Source organism: Centropristis striata, chromosome 3 (assembly GCF_030273125.1).
Source record: "Centropristis striata isolate RG_2023a ecotype Rhode Island chromosome 3, C.striata_1.0, whole genome shotgun sequence".
Taxonomy (NCBI): Eukaryota; Metazoa; Chordata; class Actinopteri; order Perciformes; family Serranidae; genus Centropristis; species Centropristis striata.
Window position 1 is genome coordinate 12,761,214 of NC_081519.1, and position 27,357 is coordinate 12,788,570.

The 27,357-nt window shown below is 39.3% G+C and overlaps 3 protein-coding genes across 3 annotated transcripts; 2 read left to right on the forward strand and 1 right to left on the reverse strand.

The window, feature by feature from the left end:
• Window positions 1–1,668: 1,668 nt before the first annotated feature.
• LOC131968666 (trypsin-like) lies at window positions 1,669–9,950 on the reverse strand. The gene is made up of 5 exons (XM_059329652.1): window positions 9,890–9,950; window positions 9,015–9,165; window positions 8,648–8,789; window positions 6,067–6,324; window positions 1,669–2,084 (listed from the first exon to the last, which is right to left on the reverse strand). Exons 1-5 carry the CDS (start codon window positions 9,948–9,950, stop codon window positions 1,932–1,934), a joined length of 765 nt encoding a protein of 254 aa, XP_059185635.1. The 3' UTR covers window positions 1,669–1,931.
• A 2,986-nt stretch (window positions 9,951–12,936) lies between these two features.
• Window positions 12,937–21,743, forward strand: LOC131968832 (trypsin-like). Its single transcript, XM_059329872.1, has 5 exons — window positions 12,937–12,994; window positions 15,828–15,987; window positions 17,473–17,614; window positions 18,867–19,133; window positions 21,242–21,743. The coding sequence occupies exons 1-5, from the start codon at window positions 12,937–12,939 to the stop codon at window positions 21,410–21,412; spliced, it is 798 nt and encodes a 265-aa protein (XP_059185855.1). The 3' UTR covers window positions 21,413–21,743.
• Window positions 21,744–23,105: 1,362 nt separating this feature from the next.
• On the forward strand, window positions 23,106–26,098 carry camk2n1 (calcium/calmodulin dependent protein kinase II inhibitor 1). The gene is made up of 2 exons (XM_059330311.1): window positions 23,106–23,978; window positions 24,823–26,098. Exons 1-2 carry the CDS (start codon window positions 23,810–23,812, stop codon window positions 24,894–24,896), a joined length of 243 nt encoding a protein of 80 aa, XP_059186294.1. The 5' UTR covers window positions 23,106–23,809; the 3' UTR covers window positions 24,897–26,098.
• Window positions 26,099–27,357: the final 1,259 nt, after the last annotated feature.

The window sequence follows — 27,357 nt, forward strand, 5'->3', positions numbered from 1 at the left end:
CTAAAGTTTTGTGTGAAACAATGTCCTGACTACTTTTGTTCCTTAGCTCTTAGCACTATTAGTGCTGTTGTTTACAACCTTTTTGGGTTGAGGGACCTCCAGTCCTGTCACATGAACTTTACTTGCATGTCCCTTCATGTAGGCTTTTCCCAATGTACACACTGTGAAAAAAAAACATGTTTAATTAACGGTAAAATACCGGCAGCTGTGGTTGCCAGAACATCACCGTAAAAAATACAGTGAGCGTATGTAAATGTAAATATCAGCAAAAAATGTAATTTATACTGAATAATCCCATTACTTTTAGGATAATTGTTTCATCGTGGTATTCCTCCATTAACTTTGCATGAAAATTTTATATTTTTACAGCAAAACTGTGTGTTTTCTACAGTTTATGGCGGTAGAATTTACAGTTTTATACTATTCTTTGATTTACAGTAATTAAAAGTATCTACTACGGTGATGTACAATGTTTAATTGTACAACCTATTTCTGATGAAATTTGACAGTGTTTTACTGTAATTTCTACAAACATTTTTTACAGAGCAGTATGTTCTTAATGCATAACTATTTATTATTATTATTATTACAAGTGGATATTGTTAATGTTTTCATACAATTGAACTGCTATTATTCAGGTGGGTTTGGTCATCCATTTACATGGATTACATTCCATTACATGGAATGAAGTTGGATGTGTCAAACATTTATCAATTAAAAAAAAATCTACAAGAAAAAAATGTGTAGATTTAAGAGATGTAAAGTGGCAAATCTGCTCAAAAAAAGTTGCAGATTTACAAGACAAAAGTGGGGAAAAAAACTATTTTTTTCTCGCAGATTCACCACTTTAAATCTCATAAGTCTGAACATTTTTTCTCGTAGATTTGACACTTTACACCCGGGTCTGTTTTTTTTTTTTTTTTTTTTACACATTCTGGCAGTATGTAATATCCTCCAATATTCTGAAATTTGGAATTTGCAAGTATTTCAGTGAGTGCCCTATTAAGAGTTAACCCTAATGTTACTTTTGCCGACTATTTAAACCATTTTTCAAATTAACATCACTTTTAGCTTTCTATTTTACGGTTAACCCATTAAAGCTAACATTATATTAAACTAGCTATATTCTGTTTATCAGCTATCATTACTTTTGGCTAAGTCTTTCCACCATTTACCCATAAACTGACTTTACTTATGACTTACTTTACTATTTTAACTGTTTCGCCATAAAGCTAATTATTTGAACTGTTTAACCTAAGTCAGTTTTTTAAGTGAACTATTTCAACCATTTTTGCATGACTTTTAGATATTTTAATCATTCATCTTTTAGCCTACTTTTAGCTAGTTGATCATTTGAACCATTCAGCTTTTAGCAATTTATTTCTTTTAGCTTTTAGCAACCTACCACAACCTCTGTGCTTGCTTGCTTATCACACACTCTTACATATCTTAACATGTAATAATTATAATTATGTGCATATATTGTTGTAATTAAATCATAATCTATTTTTATTTTTCAATAGTACCCCCTGGTTGGAAATCACTAAATTGGGTGTAAAAGTTAAAAAAAAAAAAAAAAAAAGGACAACGTTTGAGAAAATATGTCTCTTTAATTGTTAAGTTCAGGTTGTATTGGAGCTTTGAGTCAGAGAAGAAATGGAGACATCAAAAACCAAAATGATCCCTGAAATGATCCCCAAATCTGTGGTTTTACAAACACATGCATGAGTAAAAAATTGACTTCATGGTGTATTTTAAACTGTGCGTGTGAGAGAGTTCACACTCATGGTATTTGTGCTACAGATCATTAACACAAAAATATTAATGTTTAAATAAAAGTACAAAATATTCACAATAACAAAAAAAACAAAAAAAACCCTCTTAGTCCATTAGGATCCGTTCAAGTCTTCATCAGCATGTTATTATAAGTCTCACCGCCTGTTATTTATTAACAGTTCCATCCAGTCGACGAATTGTCTGACCTTGGTGTAAACACCAGGATAGTTAGCATTGGCACAGCCGAATCCCCAAGATACAATTCCCTCAAGTTTACCGTGACAGATAAGAGGTCCTCCTGAGTCACCCTGAGAATGGAAATGGAAACAATTTTCTTTAGGTTGACAGTGACATGTTTTAATGTAAAATACCGAACAAAACTGATCATTGCAACATGTGTGCTTGTTTTATTTCTAAATAGTTGGTGTAAAAAGCTTTCAAAAAGCCAAAACATTATTCAAATAAGTAATGTTGCTACTGTTTGCCAAACACATTTGCCATCTTTAGAATGTGATAATATATCTTGTTTACATCTTGTTCCACTGCCCCCTGGTGGCCATAAATTATCTATTAAAGTTTTTCTCAATTGCTAAAACACTCATTCCTGTTGTGTGAATCAATTGCTCAGTTGTCTAAACTCATTCCCCGAATCTAACATCCTTTTGACAAAACCATAAACTATCTTCATCTAATAAAACACTATTTGCAGATCTCAGTCATTCCTTTTGTAAAACTCTAAACACATTTCTCATGCAATAAGACACAGTTGTCAATGTGATGCACTTGTGATACATAATGGTGACAACAAGTGACAAAACATGAACACAAATGAAGCACATTGGTCATCCAGTGAACACAACGATTCAAAATTGATCACACTTGTTTCTCTTCATGTCAAAACCAGGGTAAATCTTCTTGAAGCCATGGACCTTCACAGGTCTTAACAAAAAATCAATCAGGCAGCTGCAGCTGATCCAGAACGCTGCCGCCAGAGTCCTCACAAACACCAGGAAACTGGACCATATTACACCGGTCCTTAAATCACTACACTGGCTTCCTGTGAGTCAGAGGATAGATTTTAAAATCTTACTGCTGGTCTACAAAGCTCTGAATGGTCTGGGACCAAATTACATGCGTGATCTGCTCCCTCTCTATGAAGCATCCAGACCCCTTAGGTCATCTGGAACTGGCTTGTTGCGTGTCCCAAAAACAAGAACTAAGCGGGGTGAGGCAGCTTTCAGTTATTCTGCTCCTCACCTGTGGAACAAACTACCTGCAGATCTGAGGTCTGCCCAAACGGTCAGCTCCTTTAAATCAGGACTGAAAACACTATTGTTTACTGAAGCGTACTCTTAACTTTAACACTTATCTGCTCTACTCTACTGCCCTTACTTTTTAACTACACAATGTTTGACTTGTGCTTTTTATTATTTTATCTATTGACTGTTTTTACTGTTTTCAATTGTCTTGCTGTTTTTAATGTGTATGTAAAGCACTTTGAATTACCTTGTGTTGAATTGTGCTATACAAATAAACTTGCCTTGCCTTGCCTTGTGATGACATTAGAGAGGAGATGTGTCAGGGCTGGATACGGCACACTAGGGGGTTTTCCCCCTGTTGCCTGGCAAGGGCAAATATTGCACGTGATGTGGATGAGGTGCTGTGTGACGCTCAGTGAAGCTCAGTGATCAACTGTGTAAAGTGGTTTGAGTTTTTATTTTTTTTTACCTTTTACAGTACATTGTGGGCTGTACACTTTCATTTGCCTTTGTCTATTTCAGGATGATTTTTTTCACAGTACTTACTGTATGTTTCAATGCAGATTAATTGCTGAATCCACTGAGTTGTGCAATCTTTTTTTATTTATTTATATATCTATTTACTTTTGAGATGCAAAATGCATGTGCTATACTTTACAGTTTTTCTTGATTGCTAAGACACATTTCTTGAAAGCTGCTCTCCTTTTCTCTAAACTGTGAACACAAAACCCAATTTTCAAGCTGCATTCCAAACCAAACTTTCACCTCAAAACAGTTCAATCTGTGCTCAAAACTGAACTATGTCAATCAAAATTAAAAACACTACTGAGCAGTCACTAAACACTTCATAGAAAAATAGAAAACACAATGCTCAGGACATGAAGCTGGAGAAATACATGTTCATTGTTCACTGTAGGCAAAAAATATACATGAAATACTAGGCCTACAAACAGTTAGACCAACCCTCCATTACAATACTACAGTACATTGGTACAGTGATGTACTGACACATATATTTACTTACAGTATACTGTGGTACAGTATATAGTATGTCATACAGTAATTGCTGTCAACATTTACATACTGTACTATAATGTCAAAACAGGTAATTACCTGTTCTCTTTTTTTTAAATCTTCGGATTATGGTGGACACAGTGAATCTACTGATGTTTGGTTGTACCCTTTGTCCGGCCTAACTCATGCTCATACCATGGACAAGAACATGGTCAATCACAGAAGCTCAGATTTCATCAGATATTACTGTTCTTTGTCTTCGCTGACCACCTCGACCTCCTTGACCTCCTTGACCACCTCTCACACGAATTCTTCCTCTCAGATTTCTATCTATTGTAGGGCCTCACAAACCAGTGCTCTCTGAACTGCCTTATATGTTCCCTCACATCATTAGCCACAAGTGTTATCTATTTTGAGTTGTTGTGTTCAAGTGGTGACACGCTTTATTTGTGGCGCTATTTTCAACACAAAACACAAAGTGTTGCATATCTCCACATTGGTGTGTCTGAATGACATAAAACTCAGGTTACTACTTCCCCATGAGCCCCTGAGGCTCGCTGCAAAATTTTGGGCGCTGACCACTAGGTGGCGCTCTTTAAATGGAAGTATTTTATATCTCCACATCAGTCTTCACCCTTGAAGATTTTATTGATCGGCCCCTAGGTGGCGCTCTGGCGGCAGTTTAATTTAATAAGTACCACTGTGCCCAGACCATAAGACTTAAGGCAAATAAATTCATAGGGGTGGTATAGACTGGCTCCTGTAACACACAAACCCCGACGGCAGCATGCCCCGACACACGTGTACTGTGAGGGCCTGTTCAGTACTGCGCGCAGTCCTAGTTTGTGTTTGACTTTTGTCACCTGTGCTCACCATTATGCAGCACGGGTGCATCACAATGAAAATATGTTGGCAGGTTGTCTCTAAACAGGTGAAAAGTGCTTATGGTTTTGCCAAAAGAGTGATTGATTCAATTAGTGGGTTCAGGCAACAGAGCATTTGGTTCAGACAATAGGGTTTAGTGTTTTAGCAATTGAGAAAAACTGTAATATGACCAACATTTATCAATGAGCTACATGCCTTGAACACTGTGTTTTCAAATTTTTGGTGTAGTGTGTAATGACTGCTCAGCAGTTTTTCTATTTTGACCAATTAGTTCAAGATCTGACAACATTGTTTGGTTTTGAGAACAGGTAAAACTACTTTGAGGCGATGGGATTGTTTTGCTAAAAGAATCAGAGGTTTTGTGAATGTCGTGTGAGAAAAGAGTTTTGTGTTTAGAATTCTGAGAAAAGAACAGGGGGATTCGAAAAACGTGTTTTAGCAATTGAGGAAAACTGTGATGCAGCTTTAACAGGATCAGAAAAATAATAACTTGAGGATTTGTCCTCACAATTTGAGAGTAAAACATTTCAGTCCTCAGTCTTTAAGTTCAGTGGTCGTATTTCCTATGAAATATTGTATGGAACAATATTGTAGCAATCTCCTGCCTTTTGTGTCATCTTGTCACAGTAAGCGTATGTTGTTGTCCTCATTTTGGGTTGACTGCCTGGTTTTTTTATTTTTTTATTTTTTTATTAATTTTAATGTAATTAATTTATTTTATTTTATTTTATTTTATTTTATTTTATTTTATTTTATTTTATTTTATTTTATTTTATTTATTTATTTATTTTTTCTTCCTGTCTGTTTTTGGTGTCTGTTTCGGTTGTTTGTAAGTGTCTGTACTATATGTTGAAAAATTTAAAATTAAATAAATACTTTCATAAAAAAAAAACCACAATCAGCATTACCTTTAATGTAAGGTAAATATTGCAGATAGTTTTATATTAGGTTCTCACTTCCCAAAAATGTCCTCACTCTTTTGGTTAAAAATGTAATCTGGTCCTCACTATATAGGGAGTACAAGAATTCACTCACACAAACACACACACACACACACACACACACACACACACACACACACACACACACACACACACACACACACGCACTCACACACAGCTTTGTGCCTCACCTGACATGAGTCTTTCCCTCCAAAGCGAGAGCCAGCACAGATCATGTTCTCTGTCAACCTGAAGTAGTAGTATCTTGAGCACCTGTCAAAGATTTGCACATCTACAGATCTCAGCACAGGTGACAGACGATTGGCATTGACCCAGGTCACACCCCAGCCGCTGACTGTGCACGGGGCAAGGTTGGCCAATGGTGGTGAGTTTGGGTCTGGCAGAGTGGCTGGCTCGACATTGGCGTTGATGATAGCTGGACGATCCAACTGACCCACAGAGAACATATCCTTCAGTCAGTCAACATGGAAAGCTAACACTGAAGGTAGCATTGTACATTTTCTATTTACATACAAATGTGAGTAAAGGGGGTTATTGCTCTTCTCATTGACCTACTCTGCTGTCTGTGCTATTTATTGATGACTCATGGAAATGTTACATTGTATAAAACAGAATACGATGAATAAAACAAGAATCGATGGAGGCGGAAAGGGATAAATAAGTACCTCAGTGTGAAGCAGACTTTTCAATAAAGAGGTTGAATGCAGCTGGATCTCAATCAGGTAGTTCAGTAGGGAGATGGCATAATTTGTTATATATTTCAATTGAAAAATTGCTACAGTGAACTGGAAATTCAGTTTTTATTATTCAGTTTTTGCATTTGCTCAATAAAAATCATTAATCATAATTCATTGAAGTGACTGCTAAAAGAGCCTTTACCTCACCCTGAAACCATCAGACTTATTTTGGTTGTGGGAAATATATTTACTATTTGTACTGTACTTAATTGTTTTTTAATACTACACTGTAAGACTTTGCTGTAAATTTACAGTCAAATTCTAACAGTAACTTGCTGTATTATGATTGTACAGTATATTGCTGTGAAAACAATGCATTGTGGGAGTTTTCATGATTGCCCAGGTATTCCAACGGTCAAAATGATATTTTTACAGGAACTTACGGTTTTCAGCTGAGCATGTCGGGAAAATAAAGGCGTTATTTTCGAAAAGAAGAAAAGTTTTATTCCATTTTTGTCTGGGCTGAAATAATCACAATGTGTTGTTTTTCAAGTAACACTAATATAGAGTTTTCATGGATTAGTTGTAACATAATTTAGAGTTAAACATTTAAACGTCACGCTATTTTTTTTCTTCGTTTCGAGTGAGTTTGTCAGTAAACGAACCTGTATTTCTATAATACAGTAGAGGTACTGTAAATTTTACAGTAAATTACTGGCGAAACTGCTGCCAGTAATTTACTGTAATTTTACAGTAAAAAGTTTTACAGTGTATACTTTGAGGTGCCTATAAATAACTTGAGCATATCCATTTTATACAAAAGTTCTGCACTTTATTTTTACATGTAACAAAGTTGTTGTTTTTTACCTTGTTGTATTGATTGTTTGACACATGACACATCTGTATGAATTGTGTCTTGAGAAGCAGTATTCATTTGGAACATGACACAGAGTGAGCTGACATGAAGGATAAACACTTTACTGCCATTCTTTCACACTTTGCAGTATAAAACTCTTGCCTGCAGAGAGGAGACGAAGCATTAACTTTACATGAAAACATCATGTGAAATAATCAAAATGCATCGCGCCGAAAATGAATTTGTTGTGTCGACGAAATTTATAATAAAATGCCCTTGGATAATTACTTTACAGTAAATATCCAAGGGCATTTTATTCTGATATTCCACAATGAAACTTTCTGCAAGTTTGTGAGAAGACACCCGAGGTCCCCCAGAATGTATTAGACGTGAAATTATTGATTGGAAACAGATTAATTTTTAATACAATGTAATATTTACTGGGCTACACAGTGGTGTAGTGGTTAGCACTCTTGCCTCACAGCAAGAGGGTCAACAGTTCAGCGGCTCTTCTATGTGGAGTTTGCATCTTCTCCCTGTGTCAGCGTGGGTTCTCTCTGGGTAGTCTGGCTTCCTCCCACAGTCTAAAAACATGCACCTAGGTTTAACTGGTGACTCTGAATTGCCCGTAGGTGTGAATGAGAGCGTGATTATCTGTCTCTATGTGTCTGCTCTTCGATAGTCTGGTGATCTGTCCACGGTGTAGCCGGCCTCTCCCCCAATGTCAGCTGGGATCAGCTCCAGCCCTCAGGGACCCGAGTACGGATAAGCGGCCAAGGATAATGAATGAATAAATACACAAGGGCATTGTATTATATGTATTAGGATCAGTGTCCAATATGAACCTACCCTTTCCGTTTCGATGAGTTGCTGGCGTGTTGTGATGAATTGCTGGTATGTAGTGATGAATTGCTGATGTGTTGTGGCAAATTGCTGGCGTGTTTTGATGAATTGCTGGCATGTTGTGTGAATTGCTGGTTTGTTGTGTGAATTGCTGGTGTGTTGTGTGAATTGCTGGTGTGTTGTGTGAATTTCTGGTGTGGTTTGCACTTCAGGGCCACCGTAGTATAGTCTGCCTCAGAATTGTGTTGAAGGTCACTGCTTCAACATTATCATTAAGTAACCTAATCAGTGTCTGAAATTGGTTTCAACTCAAGCCCTGCATCACAGAATCTGTATCACGTACATATCAAAACATAACCATACAGCCATCCTTACCTTAAGCAGCATGATATCTCTGTCAAACGTCCAGCTGTTGTAGCGACTGTGCTTGATGATGAAGATGACATTGAACCACTGCTCAGGACCTTCATTCTTGTGGAGGGTGTGCTCACCCAGGACAACTTTGATCAGGTGTTTCCTTAAAAAAATGCACTTATTATTAGAGATTATTATAGTTCTTATCCATCAACTACAGATCAGATAATCAATCACTTCTTTCAAAGTCGCACAGTTCATCCATGTTATTATAGCATCGATTCTGTACAGCTTTGAGATTTGAATGCAAAGTACAGGATGTGCTCCCATGGTTGTTAAGGAAATCTGACCCTGTGAGTGCCCCAGGTGTAAAACTGCAGTAACTTACGGTCTCCAGCAGTGGGCAGCAGTCACCACCCACTGCTTGTGGATGAGGGTGCCGCCACAGAAGGGGTACGTTAGGAACATGATAGAAGCTTGATACTTGATGGAGTTGGGGGCTACCTCTCCACCCCCAATGATTCTATTCCCATACACACCTTAGAGCCATAGATAGATAGATAGATAGATAGATAGATAGATAGATAGATAGATAGATAGATAGATAGATAGATAGATAGATGGTAGCTTTTAGGTTTTGCTCAGGTACAGTTACAATAAAACTTAGCAGGATAGTATGTACTATATGCCATTGTTCCTCACCTGAACTTATCACAAACTGTAAACCTTGAAACTCCTACAACTTAAATCATCTCTGTTTGAAATGATGAATTCCAGTTGTTCTTAATTCACAGCCTCACAGCTAATTAACAACATCACAGAATCCAAACAACGAAAGTCCAATTGATAAAAATCATTCTCATTTAGCCATACATGCTGAAGCCTGTTTTTTGTTTTGTCTGAAGGGTTTCTGCCTTTACTCCAATACAATTGAAGTGAATGGGACTATAATTTGTAGTACTCAGAAAGACAGTGGGCAAATAATAAACCTATGAGGTCATATGGGTTGTTGTGAAGCTTATTTACATGACACCTTTACAGATCAGGTGTCACAAAGCGCTTCTGAATAGAAGATTAAACCAAGACATAAACAGACACAATATTAAAAGTAATGAATAAAATGTGGATAAAAGTAAATAAAACTTCACAAAACTAATCAGGTAGCTCTGCTGTAAGCATGTCCCCATTACTCATTACTTTGCGGAAAAAAATTGAATCCCATTAACCACCATACCAAAAGTACTATATGCCATTGTTCCTCACCTGCTAGGTTTGCAACAAGCAGAAGGATCAATGAGAGGTGACTGGATGCAGCCAAGTTCATCTTAGAAGCTACTAAAAATAAAGGAAAAAATAATAAAGATGGTCAGTATCATAAACTGTAAACCTTGAAACTCCTACAACTTAAATCATCTCTGTTTGAAATTATAAACCCCAGTTGTTCTTAATTCACAGCCTCACAGCTAATTAACAACATCACAGAATCCCAAAAACTAAAGTCCAATTGATAAAAAGCTGTCTCACCTTATCAAGACTCAAGTAAGAAAACAGCCCAAGCATCCACACTCTAGCGCACACACTGTCACACACTCTTCTCATACAAGGACATACAGTCAAGCTTGTGAACTCTCAGGTCTCTTTTATATTGTAACCATGCCTGCCACTCTCATTGTTCCCTGCTATTGTCCACCATATATCCAAGTGTCTCTCACACACAGAAAGAACAGGCAAGAGTGTGACCTAGTACATCACTTTTTCTTTTTCTTTTTTTAACAGCAGCTTCTCTTTTATTACACCCCTCAGTCTAAGACCTTTGTTCTCACAGATTCAGCCTTTTGTCCAGTCACGAAGCTTTACACAGATGAAACCCAACAAGCCAGAGAAATGCTAGAATATACTGGCCAGACAAGTTGTTGGTGTATCCAATTATATTAAAGAAGGCAAGACAAATGATGTCTGAGTATGACATATTATATGTTAACCTGATACGTAGCAGGACATTAATTCATCATTTGAACAACTAAAACCTTTTTCTCAGAAGTCCTGTTTAATGCGATCAAGCGTGAGAGTGTCTGAACATGTCTTTTGCATCTCTATTTTCCCGTTAGGGTCAACATGACACAACAATCAAAGCAAATAATGCAAAATCAATGCCAAAGCCTAGCCTGATCCAGCAGGGATATACTGTCTTGTGACTTGTTTGAAGCGTCCTTCATCTCTGCCTTTTCCGTGTCCCTAGGTGTCTCGTTTAGTTTCCCAGACTTTTCTTTTTTTTCATTCTTAGTTCCCACACACAGGGGTGTTTGGTTTGTAACTCATAGCCTCCATACAGTTTACAGTCCCAAAGGTGTCTTTCCAACTGTTAGGGTGAAAGGTGATAGCATGCTCCGCTTTCCCTGAGGTGCAAAGCTGAGATGACAAACAGGATGGCTTTGTGTGTGTGTGTGTGTGTGTGTGTGTGTGTGTGTGTGTGTGTGAGAGAGAGACAGAGAGAGAGAGAGACAGAGAGAGATTGTGAGGACCTATAGAGATGTACATGTGCAGCATAGACGTATGTATGAGTGGAGAGTCTGGGAAGAGCACATGTTGCTGAAATGTAAACCGTACACAGGACTTGTTTGCCACATCCAGACTTTTTGTGTTGTTATGAAAAGACTATGAAGAATATGTCTCTATTGATTTAATCTTTATATTCAGATTGTGTTGTGTTTTCATTGGCAAAACCACACTTAATTATAGATGAATGTTGATAAAACAGCTGGACATTAAACATAAATCTTAATTTTATGAAAGTCTGAGCTCAACCAACTATAAATGCTGCCTGTAAATCAGAATCAGAAATACTTAATTGATCCCTGGAGGGAAATTTGGTAAATGGTCATTTTACCCCCATTGCAATAAAATAAAACATCAAAAATCATTTTCATTTAGCCATACATGCTGAAGCCTGTTTTTTGTTTTGTCTGAAGGGTTTCTGCCTTTACTCCAATACAATTGAAGTGAATGGGACTATAATTTGTAGTACTCAGAAAGACAGTGGGCAAATAATAATAAACCTATGAGGTCATATGGGTTGTTGTGAAGCTTATTTACATGACACCTTTACAGATCAGGTGTCACAAAGCGCTTCTGAATAGAAGATTAAACCAAGACATAAACAGACACAATATTAAAAGTAATGAATAAAATGTAGATAAAAGTAAATAAAACTTCACAAAACTAATCAGGTAGCTCTGCTGTAAGCATGTCCCCATTACTCATTACTTTGCGGAAAAAAATTGAATCCCATTAACCACCATACCAAAAGTATTTTTCTGTAACTTGGTTAAACAGAACCTTGTCATTATATTGTAAAGACCAAATGCAGGTTAAACATCTGCAATATTTCCCAAAGATTTGCATGTGCCATTTTGCTTTGTGTGTGAATTGTCCAGGAAACACCTGACAGCGGGAGGCCACACAAAGCCGTCTCTCCCATTCTACTGGGTGAAGCATCAATTATTCAGCTCGCTCTAAATGTGGGACAAGAGGAGGTCAGGCGAGATTCTCCTCCCATGCTGTGGATGATGCTGACTTGCCAGAAGGCTGATGATGATGATGATAATAGTGATGATGATCAGGCTGATGATAAGGCGTTATTATGATTACAGACATGGTGATTCATTCTCATACAGAGGAACACTTGTGCCGTCTCAGCCGCGTAGAATACCTCTGTGTTGTCTCAACTCAGACGTGAATCTCCCCACAGCTACAAAATAAAGCCATGAGCATGCACACGCACACAAGCGCACACACACACACACACACACACACACACACACACACACACACACACACACACAGTGGGCTATTGAAACATTTCAGCACGGATAAGCCTGGATGATGACACAGACAGAGCGTGCTGATACAGTATAGATGAACCTGCTCGGCACACTACCCTGTGTTGCCATGGCAACAATGTAAGGCCTTTTCGACAAGTCAGGAGGGTCAGGAGAAAGAGCTGTGATAGTGCTGGGATGGCAGGGGGGGTGCTGGGCAGTTTGTGAAGGTGAACTTTGTTGCTCTCTTTCCTTTTCAATCAATACTACAGTTTTTGGACTGTGCATGTCATGGTGAAGAATGAAATTAAAAACGTTTTTTTCAGAGGAAACTCGAGGATAAAGGTTGATGTGACTGACTCCTACTGTTTCCAGAAAAGAGTGGATGCCCAGTGCTGGTCCGGCAGACAGGAGCAGAGGACACTGGTTGTCTGGCTGCAGGGGTTCAGCTGCTGGCATGCTGTAGGATAACGGCCTAAAACCTCCACAGCTATGATGAGTCTGCTCATGTGTTTGTGTTGTGTGCTAATGGACCTCATGACAGTCCACAGTGAGTACATGTTTTTTAGTTTTGCAAACAAAATATGTCTTCATATGTTGAGTATGAAATGTTATATTCTGTCCCAGTTTAAAGCTCCTTTCTTTCAGTCTTGGGGCATTCACATGCTCCTCAGATGGCCCCATTTCCCAGAAGTTGTTCTTCCTATTTTGGTGTGTTCATGAGTGTTTAGTTGTAATGTGGAGACAACATGGACCACACAGAAGTTGTATTATATTGCTCAAAGCGTAAAAACAACACATTCATTCCCCCCCCCCGGTGATTACCTGACAACAAGAGCAAAGGAAACAGATCAGTGGAGCTATGAGTATGAATGTTCTCTCAAACCTCTAAAATGTTGCTGTACTTGACTTGTTATTGGGTTTAATGCTAATAAATAACTTTAACTAATCAGTCATTGACAAGGTCGCTACTGTGGACAACAACGTTCAGGCCTTTAAACAACGTTTAGCCTAATACCGTATTACAAATAAAGTTTCTCACAATCAACCCAACATTTACTTTCACCTGTGATCTTACAGTGTAATGTCAACACAGCAAGTCTTCTACCAAAAGGTTTTCCGACTTTCCTATTTGCTGTTCCAACTTGAGGGAGGTGTTTTTCCCATTTGGAAGTAATTTTTCCAATTATTCAACACCATATGAATGCAGCATTAATTTTAATGATTTATACCAGGAATACTTGACATGTATATGACATTTGGGGAAATCTGCTTAGTTTCTTCCTGTGTGTGAGATAAGAAGATAGATACAGCTCATATCTTTATAATAAATATAAGGCTTCAGCCACCAGCTAGTTATCTTAGCATAAAGACTGGCAACAGGGGGAAACAGTTTGTCTGCCTCTGTCCAAAGATGGCAAAACACTTTTAACCAGCACCTCTAAATGACAATACTGAGTTTATTTGCTATACTTCTTGGCAATGGTTAATCATAATTCAGCACGTGACATACAGCATGTGAATTCAGCTCACATTGCTGTTTTTTAGTCAACTACAATCCCTCAGAAAGCCTGTCAACATTGCCTTTTGCTGTTGTGTTCTTCTGAAAGTTAGTGAGGTTGGCACTTTACTATTGTTCTTCTAACAAGCAGCTAATGTTAGCCAACATTTGCTACAGTAAGTGAACGTACCAAGTGTTAGCTTTAGTAAGCCTTGTTTCTATTCAGCTAAGGGACAGTTTCAGCGTCAATTCTGACAAATGAAAATGAAAATATGTTGGAGGTATGGCTAGTGTGCAACACTTGGCAAAAATAGAGCAAGGCCGAGTGTTTTTTCAAACAAGCAAAACATCTACTAGCCCGCTCACTGACACACGGAGGAGTTGAGGATCTCTTTAATGGGAAAAAAATGACACAATCTGATGTTCGCTTGTTTGCACCCCATCCAGTTAGGAAAAGACGTTAATATATTACCCAAAATGTCAAACTTTTCCTTTAAGTTGCTTTCCTCTTCTTTACAGAGTTTGTGATTACTTAACATAAACATTTTTTTAAATCCTCCAGTTACGGTAAGAAAGTGAAGCTATTTAAAAAAAAAAAAAAAGGTCTTTACTTGTCCAATCATGTCCTCTACTGTATAGCCTGAAGCCAATGTATAGTAGTCGAGCTGTTGCATAAGGCAGGCAGGGAGAGCCCCCACTCTAATGTTTCAAAGCTCAGAGTGAGGTGGTGACACTAGAAGGTCAGGTTATATTGGATTACCTTCATTACGCAGAGGCCTCCCAGGTGACAGAAAACCACTAATTGTTAGGCTGGGTCAATGGCCTTGACGGGGGGATTTGGAGGCCCTCACTTTTTATGTTTCTCTTTTGTTCAATGATGGCTCTCCATGTTTTATAGGATGGACTTTTTAAGCATGACTGAAACCTATACCTGAGTAGTTGTTAATATATATGCAGGATGTTTGGGGTATGTAGGAGTTAAGATAAAAGCATGAAGGAACCATTTCAGTTTTTTGATATGACTACTGTAATGCCCTCCTGACAGGCCTGCCAGCCTGCACAGTAAAACCGCTTCAGATGATCCAGAACGTGGCGGCGCGCCTGGTCTACAATCAGCCAAAAAGGTCACATGTCACTCCGCTGCTCATTGAGCTCCACTGGCTACCTGTTGCAGCCCAAAGCATCAAATTCAAATCTCTAATGCTGGCCTACAAAGTTGTCTCCAGTACTGCTCCTACCTACCTGAACGCCCTGATTCAGACATATGCTACCTCATGATCGTTGCGCTCTTCCAATGAACGGCGCCTGGCTCTGCCCCCCGTTGGTCCAAGGCAATCCAGACTCTTTGCATTTCTTGTTCCCCGTTGGTGGAACACACTACCAGTTCCTACCAGAGCAGGGGCGTCCCTCTCTACCTTTAAAAAACTCCTGAAGACCCAGCTCTTCAGAGAGCATCTTCTCTCCTAGCACCACACGATAATTCTACTCCTTAAAGAATCCTCACTAGCACTTATTGATGCACTAATAGCTCTTATTGCAGTATACCTTGATTATTTGCTTTTACTCTTCCTGTAAGTCGCTTTGGATAAAAGCGTCTGCTAAATGACTAAATGTAAATGGAAATGTAAATGTCATATGACCGAGATATTTCTACAATTTTTCTACATAATTGGGGGAAATGGGTTTTAAGGTTCACTCAACATCATCTTTGTGAGCACTGCCTTGGGACAACTTACACAATTCAACAATCAGTCTTAACCTGTCAGTCTCATGAAAGAAGAAGATTCCTTAAAGAATCTCAAGCAATATTGAACAACTTTAAATCCTTCTGCCACACCTTCTTTTTACGCCTTGTCCTGTAAATGTTTTTGCTTCCATACAGGTCATGTGCTCATGCAGGGCCGTATAGTCGGTGGTCACACCGCTGCACCAAACTCCGTCAAATACATTGTGTCACTGCAGAGCACCCGAGGCCAACACTTCTGTGGTGGATCATTGGTTCACAGGTACTGGGTGCTGACAGCAGCGCACTGTAACATCGGGTAAGAATTATCAATAATTATCATTAATAAGATGTTGATCTTTGTTGTTATTGTTTTACAGTTTTTAGCCATGTTAACAGACGTGGTTCTATTGATGGAAATCTCAGTCAACACTTGACTCCAGACTGATTGCTAAAGAGCTTTTGGATGGTTTGAAAGGGATAACATTTTGTACAGACATTCATGGCGCCTAGATGTGTCTTATTCACTTCGCTCTTGTGCCAGCATGAGGTTGATGCTTTTGGTTTAGAATGAAATATCTCAACAACTACTGGATGGATTGACAAGACGTTTGACACAGACACTTGTGGTGTACAGATTAATCCTAATGACTTTGGTGATTATTAACTGTGCTGTCACCAATTAAAACAACTATTTGTCCAATATATTTAACCAAATACCTGCAAAACTAATATAGCCATCAGTGCTAATCAATAAACGTTACTAGTTCAACCTCATCAACCTCATCTAAGGAGCCCTTTCTGAACTCTAGTTTCTATAAGCTTTGGAGTTTAATATTGTGAATAGTGCTAAATAATATCCAGGTCATAATGAATTCAAATGAACACATTTCAATCTGTGGTGCATGATAAATAAAAAAAATGTAACCCAAAACAAGTAGTATGGATCTATACAAGCTAGACTCAAGACTGTTTTCTGCCTTTTGAATAATTATTTCTGAATACTACTCCCCTCATAGATCTAAAATATGACCTGACAGTCGTGTTTGAACTTTGCATAAGGTAAAGCTCAAACTGTCTCAGAAACACTAGCACATTCAGTGACATTCTTCTGGCAGCCTTTCAGTGGACTCTGTAGAAGTCACTGTGTAGAAGCTAAGTTGGCATGATATTATATTATGAGCAGATGGTCCCAACAGATGCCTAAAAGCAAACATCCATTCTGCTACGGCTAGGTAATGTCAGAACGATGCCGCTTGATCGCGACGCAAAGTAAACCTGCATACAGGCCACTGGGAAGTCAAACAGCACTCAGATGCGGTCGAGTCAGCTGACCTTGGCACATCATCAGTGTGTGTGTGTGTGTGTGTGTGTGTGTGTGTGTGATCTTGTCTGGATCCAGGAAGTTGGCTGTATTTCTGTCATACTGCCTCGGCCCTGCCTGCACACAGTAAGCCATTGTTCCCTGGCAGACAAACACTTTTGGCTTCGAGTGTCTTTGTGCCTTTGAATCCTGGTCAGGGTGGGTCATGTATGTCATACCACAACACTCCCACCTCCTTTACCTATTGACACACCATTCAATTCAACTAAACTAGTTAAAATGTTTTCATAGATATAAAATGACAGGCTTATAAATGACAATCATGATAGCTCCAATTTATGATGCTGAAAATAGGCCTCTGCTGATTGTGTCTCCTCTGTTCCCCTTTAAAAATGATTGGTAATGGTCAAATCTCAAGGCTGTGATCTACTTATGCTGTATTTGTTGATAAATATGATGTAAAATGGAAATGTCTTTTAGGGCAGAGCACATGATGATAGTGGCGGGCGACTACATCGTAAACAGCTTTGAGGGTACGGAGCAGTACGCTAAACCCCACAGGCTGGTTCCCCACCCGCGCTACAACAGGAGCACCAACAATGCTGACATCATGCTCATTAAGGTACCACAGACACAGTGCACAGTGCAGATAACACACTAGAAAGTACTATAAAAAGGAATATAACTTCTTTACTTTGATACTGCAGTGTGGGATGATAATTTATGTAACCCTGTCTCATGATAACAACAAAACAAATCACACCACCACAGCATTTATATAATCTATATGACTCAATCACACTACCCTGACCATGAAAACAAGTACATTTTATTCTTTGTCATTTAGTAAGCTAAATAATGTATTAAAATCAGCAGTAGTACAGAAAAGCGGCAGGCCCAATTTTTATAAAACTATGCAAATTAAAAAGAAAAAATTAAAAAGATATGCAAATTATTTTTCACTTTGGTTAACACTGTGAGATAGGGCATGGCCCTTTTAGTTGATAGTATTGTTTTGGACACTTGGGAGCAGTGAAACAAACCATAAACACAACATTGACACAACATTGACACATTAACATTAAACACACAGCTGACGTGGAGCAACATTAGCATTCTAATTACCAATTTCACCTGTCAAAGTAGTGAGTTTTTATGCTGAAAAACCAAAACAAATTGATTAATAAAACTGCTTATTATCAATAAAATTAAATTGTTTATTTTATGTCTGACAGGACCAAGGTTATAATAGTTTTGGATTTTTCATTAGTTTTAGTTTTAATTTCGTTGTGATTTTTGCTTTCAAATTCAGTTAGTTTTAGTTAGTTTTTAGAGTGAGTTTGCTAGTTTTAGTTTAGTTTTTATTTTTTGAAAATGCTTAGTTTTAGTTTTGTTTTGATTAGTTTTAGTGTTAGTTTTAGTTTTTTGTAATGGACTATGTGTTGGGTGCCAGATTCAAAGAGGTCATAATAAATTTTGCCTTTATTTCCTTTGGTTTATTCATCTCAGCCCCAATAAGGTTATTAACTCTTACAGTTCAGGGTGTTTTGAATTTTGTTTCGAGTGTAGACATCCCAGTCTCAGTAAACATATTTACCATGTGTTGCATGTTCAAATAGAAACTAAGGACATTTTCACTATAATTTTAGTTAGTTTTAGTTAGTTTTGTAACCACACAATACAGTTTCAGTTAGTTATAGTTTTTTTTAAAAGTCTAGTTTTTATTTTTATCTTTTTTTATTTCAGTTAACGAAAATATTTTTTCAATTCGAGTTTTCGTTATTTTGTTAGTTTTCATTAACTATAATAACCTTGGACAGGACAGTTCTTTGTCCTGTACTTTGTTCTGAACTCTGAAACTCTCCTCTGTCCAGCTGCGGGCCCCCATAGTGCTGAACAGGTACGTGTCGCTGGCGCCTCTGCCCAGGCAGGGGACAGGAGTGGTCGAAGGCTTGGTGTGTCGGGTGTCCGGGTGGGGCTACAACAACCTGGGTGAAGGCCAGGCCCCCTTCACCCTGAGGACAGTCACAGTGCCCATTGTTTCAAATGCAAGGTGTAACAGCAGCGAGTCATTTAACGGTAACATCACAGCAAACATGATCTGTGCTGGCTACACGACTGGAGGAAAAGATGCATGCAAGGTACAGGGGATTAATGCTTTCATCCCCTTTTATAAAAAGTTATTATCTGAAACAGTTTCAGCTATGATATACGTGGACGTTGCACATCATTGTGATAAAGATCATCTGATCATCTGACCTCAAATCCATTCCAAACAATAAATTCTCCAAGGTACCATCCTTAGTTCCCAGTGTATATCAAATAGCACAAGGTCATCCTCTTTTCATCAGGTCATATTATAGGGAAACAATAACACAGTTTTGGGAAGCTCATCCCCATGGCAGTGTGAGGATACAGTTCATCATGTCAGTATTGGTTCAGCTACCAGCTTTTATTAAGCAGACGTGGCGGTCCACCCTCAGGAATTGTACCAGTTATGATGGTTAGAGAGGCAGATTGAGAAGCAACCCTGAAATAGAGCCAGGACTGAAAACCTTGCTGTGATTTTGAAGTGCAGTCATTTGTAGCCAAAGACAACAGCATGCACTGACTGGATTATTTGTATGATGAAAGAATTCCTGCCCCAACCTTTGATGTGAGAAGAAAATTACATGAAATTCAATGTGTGATATACCAGTAGGCTATATTTTGCCTGAGGTAAAGAGCTGAATAACTAATTAAAATGTGCTATATTTAACCCTGCAGTAGGCAACTTTGTGTGCAAGAGATTATGCTCTGGTGAATCCAATCCAAGCCTTCCTGTTTTGTTTCACACCTCTCTGTTGGTCTTTTTATTTTTATTGTAAAAAAAAGTTCCCTCTGGTACATATGAATTTATCACATTTTCAAACATCTTTTCATATGTGATTTTCACATATAAGCCAATGTTATAAAATTAGCATATGTGCTCATGTGTTTTTGGGACATTGTAGGCATGATGAAGGAAAAATACATTTTCTTACATTTTTCTCTTTATTTTTTTTTTTTACCCCTTTGTGCCAAAATACTAGATTAAGTATGGTAATGAATTGTGATTTGTTCTGCTTGCTCTGAAGTATTGCAATTTGGTACAGACATTCATACTTTGGACAAGTATCTAACAGTACACCTTTAAAAACTTTAGATTATTAGATCACATGAAAAATCACACTTTTATCAATACTCATAGCAGTACTTGATTGTGCTTCTTGTAGTTTCTGTAATACAGTTTTATCCTAAAATACAATGAGACTGTCGTGGCAATTTTGACAATTGCACTAAGGTAATGGGTGAGCTGGCCAAACAAGAAGCACACAATACTCAGTTCTCCGGGTTTTATTAACACATCTGTACTACAATACACCGCTCAGTCCCGGATGGTTATTTAACAAAGCAACAAAGTCCCATACACCGCTCGGCTTATAACTATTGTATTTTTCAGCATTGGCTCTTGAGCAAGAATCAATGCGACCCGAACTTCCTACCTTCATACGTGACCTAAGGTCAGAGGTCACTCATTTACACGTATCCCTCTCTCATGGTGTTATCAAAGTTAAGTTCACAGTTTGAGTTCCCACAAGGCCTTGCGTCTCGAATACCAAGTAGGTTGCCAGGGTTGCTACCAACTTCTTGTCCCACCATGACAGGAAGCACCAAATTTCCTTCACAAGGCCTAGACACAATGTAATTAACATAAACGTCACTTTTCAGCCCAAATGTTTAACAGATTTTGTAAATTTCCTCAGAGTTGTGTTTAGGCAAGCCCTAAGAACACTTCCACTCACAGAAATTAACAATTTCAGTTGCGTGCACACAAGGGTTATAAATAACAAATAAAACGTATATATAAGTATAATACGCTTATTTTACAGGATACTCTTTGTTGTTAGAGTCACATCTTGTGATTTAAGTTAAAATAGACCATCCCACTCTTAAATATCTGCTTAATCTATAGTGATGGAAGTAACATCTTGAAACTGCTCAGGCTCTAATTATAATTTATAACAACAACTAATGACATTAAAATATTTTACAGTAGGGGAATCCGGGCGGGCGGCCCGGGTTCAAATCCGGCTCGGAGCCCTTTCTCACAGTATATATATACATCTTACAGTAAACTCTGAGAAAATGCGATTATTTTTCAGGTTTATTTTTTCATGATGTACTTTTTGACCTGATAATGAATGAGGGTGTAATCTTGACCTTGCAGGGAGACTCTGGCGGTCCACTGGTGTGTAGGGGGTGTGCCTACGGCGTGGTCTCCTGGGGCAACGGCTGTGGTGATCCTAAGTTTCCAGGAGTCTACACGGCTGTGTCCAAATTCCGCCGGTGGATAGACCAAACCATCTACGGGTCCCACCTACGCTGTAGCAGATACTGATGCAGCTAAAGATGATCATAAAAGCAGCCATTAATGCCAGAAAGGGGTATTTCCCATGCAAATGTATGTGCCAGCATGAACCAACGCTGATTCTGTGGAAGAGCTTCCTCTGAAACATTGCTCTGATTATTCTGATAGTGTTTCCAATACCAATATACAGTAACAATGACGCATATCATATTCTCAAGTAATCTATCTGTAGCTCGTCTCTGCCTGCTACAGTTATTGTAAAAGCCACTACAGTGGCCACTTTATAAGCCTTCTGTTTATGTAATCCAGTGATGTCAAGTTCACAACTTGTACAAATTTTATGCTAATAAATATCACATTTAGATGTGACAGATTTGAGTGGTGAATGTCTATAGTCAGTTTTAAGTTTGACTCATGCACTCATGTTGATCAATTACTTTTTTTGTGTTTTTAATCAGGTTCTTCTTTGTTGCAGTGAGGTCATACATGAAGACAAAATCTGCCAGTTTTGGTCAATTCCCACATTAGGAGATTTATCTCTTTTCCCCCTTTTATCTGTGTGCTACTCGTCCAGACGGAAAAAGATGATGTCAAAACAGCAGTCGTGGAGTCGGGTGAATTTTTCCTGGCCGCTGTCACTCAAACCTCTTCCAACCACAACCAGGCCTGATGGGGAAAATGATAAGAGTTTTTGAGTAATATACTCTAAAGTTTAATATAGGGGGAAGGTTTGTTAAAGCCTACTGCTGAATTAAATGAATCTATACAGAAGCATATTTAACAACAGTAAATGTTGTGATATCTGTGGAACTGAAAGAGTTGTTATGGAGATGTTCTGATATGAAAGGTGAGCCTCTGATAAAATCATGGCTTCTCTAAGTTCACAGGGAATAGGTGTGTCATGACTGCACCTCCTCTATGAATGGTCGACGGTATATCAAAGATACTTCTGCTGCAGGCTCAGATATCACTTTTCATTTCATTGTCTGTGTAATGATATTTGGTTAAGTTCCTCTTGAGAAAGGACAGTCTATGTCCAGACTTAATACCTGTCCGTGGCTCAGTGTCCTTTACTGTATATGTGTTTCGTAAGATCCCTTTGTGCTGCAGATTTATGTAAACACTGCAGATAGCAGTGGGTGGTAAACCCGACGAGATTCAATCTAAAGAAAATCCTGGAGGGATTCATTTAACAAAGCAGACCAGTTTTCACCCTCTGATCCTGAAACTTTACACCTATAGTGTGCTTACCTGAAACCTACATGACTCAAACTGGATCATATTCGGTTTGAGGACATTATCAATATGTCTATTTGTATCTTTGTGTGTGGTGTGTGCATTATATTTTATATGGGAGGCCTACTAAAAATCCAGCTGCATTTAAGATAATAAATAAATGTCAATATGATGTTTTGTAAAGTTATCTGGATAATTTACTGAGTAAAACCTGGAACATACTCCAATCTGGAACATGGACTGTTGTTAACAAAAACTGCTCTAGGTTTATTCAACAAATATTCAGATAATTCAATAAATCTACCAGGTGATAGCATCTTCAAACACCATCCAATTGATATCAAGAAATTTTAGTGAAAAGAAGTGATAAGAGCTCAGGCACTCAGTTTTAAGCTGGAAGTGCGCCATGGGGCCAAAAGTCACATCACAGCCTATGAAAACACTGCCATCCTCTGGTGAGCTATGACTCGGTGGACATTATATGTCATGTTAAAAAAAAATACCCACGACCAAATTACTCGCCGAATTAGAATTTTTTTTAAAAAAGCTTGGAGGATTTCACATCTTTAACTCGTCGAGTGCTGGCGCGTAAACGACGTTTTCCAAAGCTCTGCACTGGCTCACATTTGTGTGCCATCTCTGAATATAAAGTCGCCATTTGTTTGATTGCATCTAGATCCCGGAGAGTGGAGCACTGGTACACCACGACTCCAACTGGAAGCTTCTCTGGGCTGCACCAGAAAACCCCCGTGCAGCTCCCTCGCCAGGTCTCCCCGGGATCCGTGTTTTGCATCGCTCCTCAATTTGCATTTCTTCCTCAGATTTTCCGTGCGACGGGTTCAGCCGCTCGAAACCAGCGGGCGCTCCACGGCTCTATTGTACGTGCGCCTCCATTTCCAAAGCAATACGCGCAGAGAGACAGAGAGAGAAAAAACCTCTGGACATTTTAAATAATGTTGCCGAAGCTCCACGAGCGGGGAAATTGAGGACATTTTGATTTACTGTTATTTTCTTTTGCGTACCTACGGAGACAGACACGTGTCTTCGGGGTAAACAGAAAGGGCTAGATCGTGTCAGCAGATAGCATTGTTTTTCTTCCCCCCTTTTGTTTGTTATAGACGACCGGGTTCAAGCTTGGCGACCAGCTTTACATTCACTTTGTGCGCCTTGGTGATAAAGACGCATTTGGAGATGTCGGAAGTGCTGCCTTTCAACGAAGAAAATATGAGTCATTATGGAAATGAGGGCGACGAGGGACACCTTTCCTTCACCTGTCGTCTTCAAGACACCAACAACTTCTTCAATGGATCACAGAACAAACGTCCGCCGAAACTCGGACAAATAGGCAGGAGCAAACGGGGTAATTGTATAATTAAGGCGTTTTCGTCTGTATGGTGATGTGTTGAATGCGCACATAGGTTACCAGTGGACCATAATGAAGGATGGCTCCGTGTGAAGCCAGAAAGGCAATACCTTTGCCTTGACATGGTCTCCAGTAGAGCGTAATATAAGACATGTTATCTATTGTTTGCATGCGTGTGGTATGTATAGGTTTTTTAATATTCTATTCGCATTGCAACACAAGTTGGATGCGCAGTGCGTGCTGCTAAATGCCTTCTGAATGCTGCTCAACAGAGTTGTGCTCCATGTCCCCTCCCCAGTGATTGGTTGGAATGATTGAGATATATGTGCATTGTAATTATGATGTGTGTGTGTGTGTGTGTGTGTGTGTGTGTGTGTGTGTGTGTGCGCGCTTGCATGTTCCAGGCATTTTGTGTTTTGGCTTTTGTGTTTCCTGCATCCCTGATGAAACCCATAAGATGGTCCTTGAAAATTTGAGGCTCACTTGTGGTTGCACATGCATGCACAAGGCAGTTGCATGTACAGTAGTGCACAGACACAACATGGACTAACATGGCAAACAGGCAGACATGTAAGAGCTGCATCTGTAGGTGCACAGCAAGCAACAAATTCAGATGTGCACATTTACAAATGTGCATCACACACGCAGATGCACGCTCATGGTTATCTCTCCCTTTTTGCATACTCTTACTCTCTCATGCATGCACACACCACTTGTGCTCATACAGCGCAGTGCTAATGGTTCTGGGCTTTTAATGCCCTCCTGTCAGTCGCTGGTGAATTTTCAAGACGCCACACCAAGATGAGCCTCCCTCATTAACTCTCTCCCCTGTCATCCACAGTTGTGATTGAGGATGAGAATGGCGACGACGGAGCACTGAAAAATGGAACAGAGAAGACCCCGGCAGAGGCTTAGAGCGCTCGGCTCAACACCCCCCAAAAGACACTCTTGAAATTTTTTATGGCGATATTTACCAGTTTTAATCCAAAGACACTGTATATAAGCACTTTCTCTCATGTGGCAGCAAGCAGCACTTCCACGCCCTCCTCTCCCAGTCAGTCATGGCCATCTGGGTGACACACACTGGCAGGGGTGGGAGATGGCAGCGAAGGAGACCCCCAGGTGGACCCCCCCTACCCCCCGACACACATACACTCACACAAACAAACACACCCTCGATTGCAGGGTTTCGCCATAAATACAAAAGCGGGAGAAGACAACAAGAGGGGGGGGACAAGGTGGAGGAAGGAGGCGATGCTGTTGAAATGCAGAAATCAGGGACAGGATACAGAAATAAATCTAATATAGAAACTAAAGCACACACTTCTCCTATATCTTATCAATCAAACCTATGGTACCATTCTTTCTGCTCTTCATTTTTGATCGAGGGCAAATGAATAACAGTTTGTAAATATGGAAAGGGTAGCCCATATTTTCTTGCACAAAGTGAGAAGCGGTAAACTGGTTTGTTCTCTGTGTTGAAGACTTTATTTATTGATCCTTTGGAATATGTCTTTTGCAGTGACTTAAGGCCCGAGGGAGTGTTCTTTTGTATGTCGAGAAAACTTTGAGTGAATGGGAGTGACATTTTTTTTCACTTTACAATTCTCGATGTTGCCTGAGTGTTTTTTGTTACCATACTTTGCAGCTAACAAGTCATTTATATACCGTGTACCTCCCACCTGTTTGTAAGCTTCCCAGGCTTTCACCTGGATTGGTTGATACTGTAACTTGACTGTACACACCCTATTGATAAACTATTTATATTGCATTGTGCATTATCGTGTGTGCCAAATCTCATGAGGGATAATACTGTACCAGACAACTTGTTATTTTTTTGTGCTTTATACATTTACTCATACGATTCAGTTGTTTTGTTGGGTCGCCATTTTTTAGGGCTCTTTCTTAAAACACTGAGATACCAACTCATGCATGGCAAATATGAAATCATGCATGCACGGCAGAAGTTCTGAAAATCTTGTGTATTCTTGAAGCACCTCGTATACAGCTTTGAATGACAAACCTCGAGAAACAGTCTTAATTCTTCGTTGTACTGTACGATTCACACTGATTTGTACAGTGGCCTAATATCTTGTAATAAAGATTATGACAAAGTACTATTTACTGTTTAGTGTTGATTGTGCTTTAAGGAATTATGTACTTGATGTTGCTTTTTGTTTTTTAAACTGTTTTAAACTGTAGCAAAAAAAAACCTACAAAAATATAGTTTTGTATCAGAAAGATGAAGACACTAGAAAATAGCTTGGCTGACTTTTGGATATGTTCCTTGTACAGTTTCCCCTGTTGTTATTGGATTGCCTATCTGGCTGCCAAGGAAGGTCAAGTCAGCATTTTCCACTGTGAGAAAGTAGCATCCCATGTTTTTTGGAAAGATAAGATATGGAAGGAGACAGAAAGATGAGCAAACGATCCCATCAAGAGTTTAACATCCGCACTCCTGATTTGTTGAAAGGAGAGTTGAGACACTCGGCTCAGACGACTGCGCAACAGACGACAATCTCAAAAAGTACAGTATTGCAAATGATTCTGTGGGGAAAAATGTACACCACTGCTTCCCAATGCAATAAATGTCTGTTTGCATCTAAAATCTCAGCTCCTCTCTTTAATCAAGTCCTCTCTTTAACTCCATTGCCAGAGATGTAAATGCTGCAGGGGCACCGAGGCGCGAGGAACACTGATGAGACGTGACATTTCCAACTCTGCTGTGGTGACTAAATGATTCATGTTGTGTGACGAGCCTCTGTCAGTGTATGGCATCTTAAGCCCAGACCGCCGGGGTGTGTGCTGGGAACACATACATGCAGCAAACACACACACACACATGTCTGTTTCAGCTCCAACTGCAGGCGAGACTAACATATTGCTAGTCCCCCCCTCCCAGTCTTGACAGACATGAAAGGGGCTGCCTGGGTTGGGTACCATGGTAACAGATGCACCTTGCACTCGATGGGTGCTGCGGTGGGTTTCGGTGCAGAATAGTCTTCCCTGAGCCTCTGCTTGATACCATCGCTATCTTTAATGGAATGTTCTCCATTCTTTTATCTCTGCCCTCTTCTCTCAAGACCCCCTATTCACTCAGTGGCGTGACCGCATTATCCTGCCAAAATAGTCCCTTCTTCCAAGACGGCAGTCAAGCATGACAATGGCGCCTACTGCAGTAACAGCCTATCCCCTCACAAAGAATGAGAGGATGTTACATTGAGGGAGTAATGGTCTATGATTTTCTGTGCGGTGAATCCTTTCATCCAAAATGTTGCAGTGAAGGCGTGACGTGATCAGACCGAGCTTGATCAGTCCTAACACAGGGTCAGATAGTATTCACACACAGCCAAACCTGTAGGACTTCACCAGTGAC

What these genes read in the sequence shown, in the direction of transcription:
- LOC131968666 (XM_059329652.1), bottom strand. Translation starts at nt 9,950, where the DNA reads ATGAACTTGGCTGCATCCAGTCACCTCTCATTGATCCTTCTGCTTGTT. An exon ending in GCTTGTTGCAAACCTAGCAG is followed by an intron (nt 9,166 to 9,889) that starts GTGAGGAACAAT and finishes TATGGCTCTAAG; the next exon opens with GTGTGTATGGGAATAGAATC. An exon ending in GAGATATCATGCTGCTTAAG is followed by an intron (nt 6,325 to 8,647) that starts GTAAGGATGGCT and finishes TCTGTGGGTCAG; the next exon opens with TTGGATCGTCCAGCTATCAT.
- LOC131968832 (XM_059329872.1), top strand. Translation starts at nt 12,937, where the DNA reads ATGATGAGTCTGCTCATGTGTTTGTGTTGTGTGCTAATGGACCTCATG. An exon ending in CTGACATCATGCTCATTAAG is followed by an intron (nt 17,615 to 18,866) that starts GTACCACAGACA and finishes TCCTCTGTCCAG; the next exon opens with CTGCGGGCCCCCATAGTGCT. An exon ending in GAGGAAAAGATGCATGCAAG is followed by an intron (nt 19,134 to 21,241) that starts GTACAGGGGATT and finishes TTGACCTTGCAG; the next exon opens with GGAGACTCTGGCGGTCCACT.
- camk2n1 (XM_059330311.1), top strand. Translation starts at nt 23,810, where the DNA reads ATGTCGGAAGTGCTGCCTTTCAACGAAGAAAATATGAGTCATTATGGA. An exon ending in AATAGGCAGGAGCAAACGGG is followed by an intron (nt 23,979 to 24,822) that starts GTAATTGTATAA and finishes TGTCATCCACAG; the next exon opens with TTGTGATTGAGGATGAGAAT.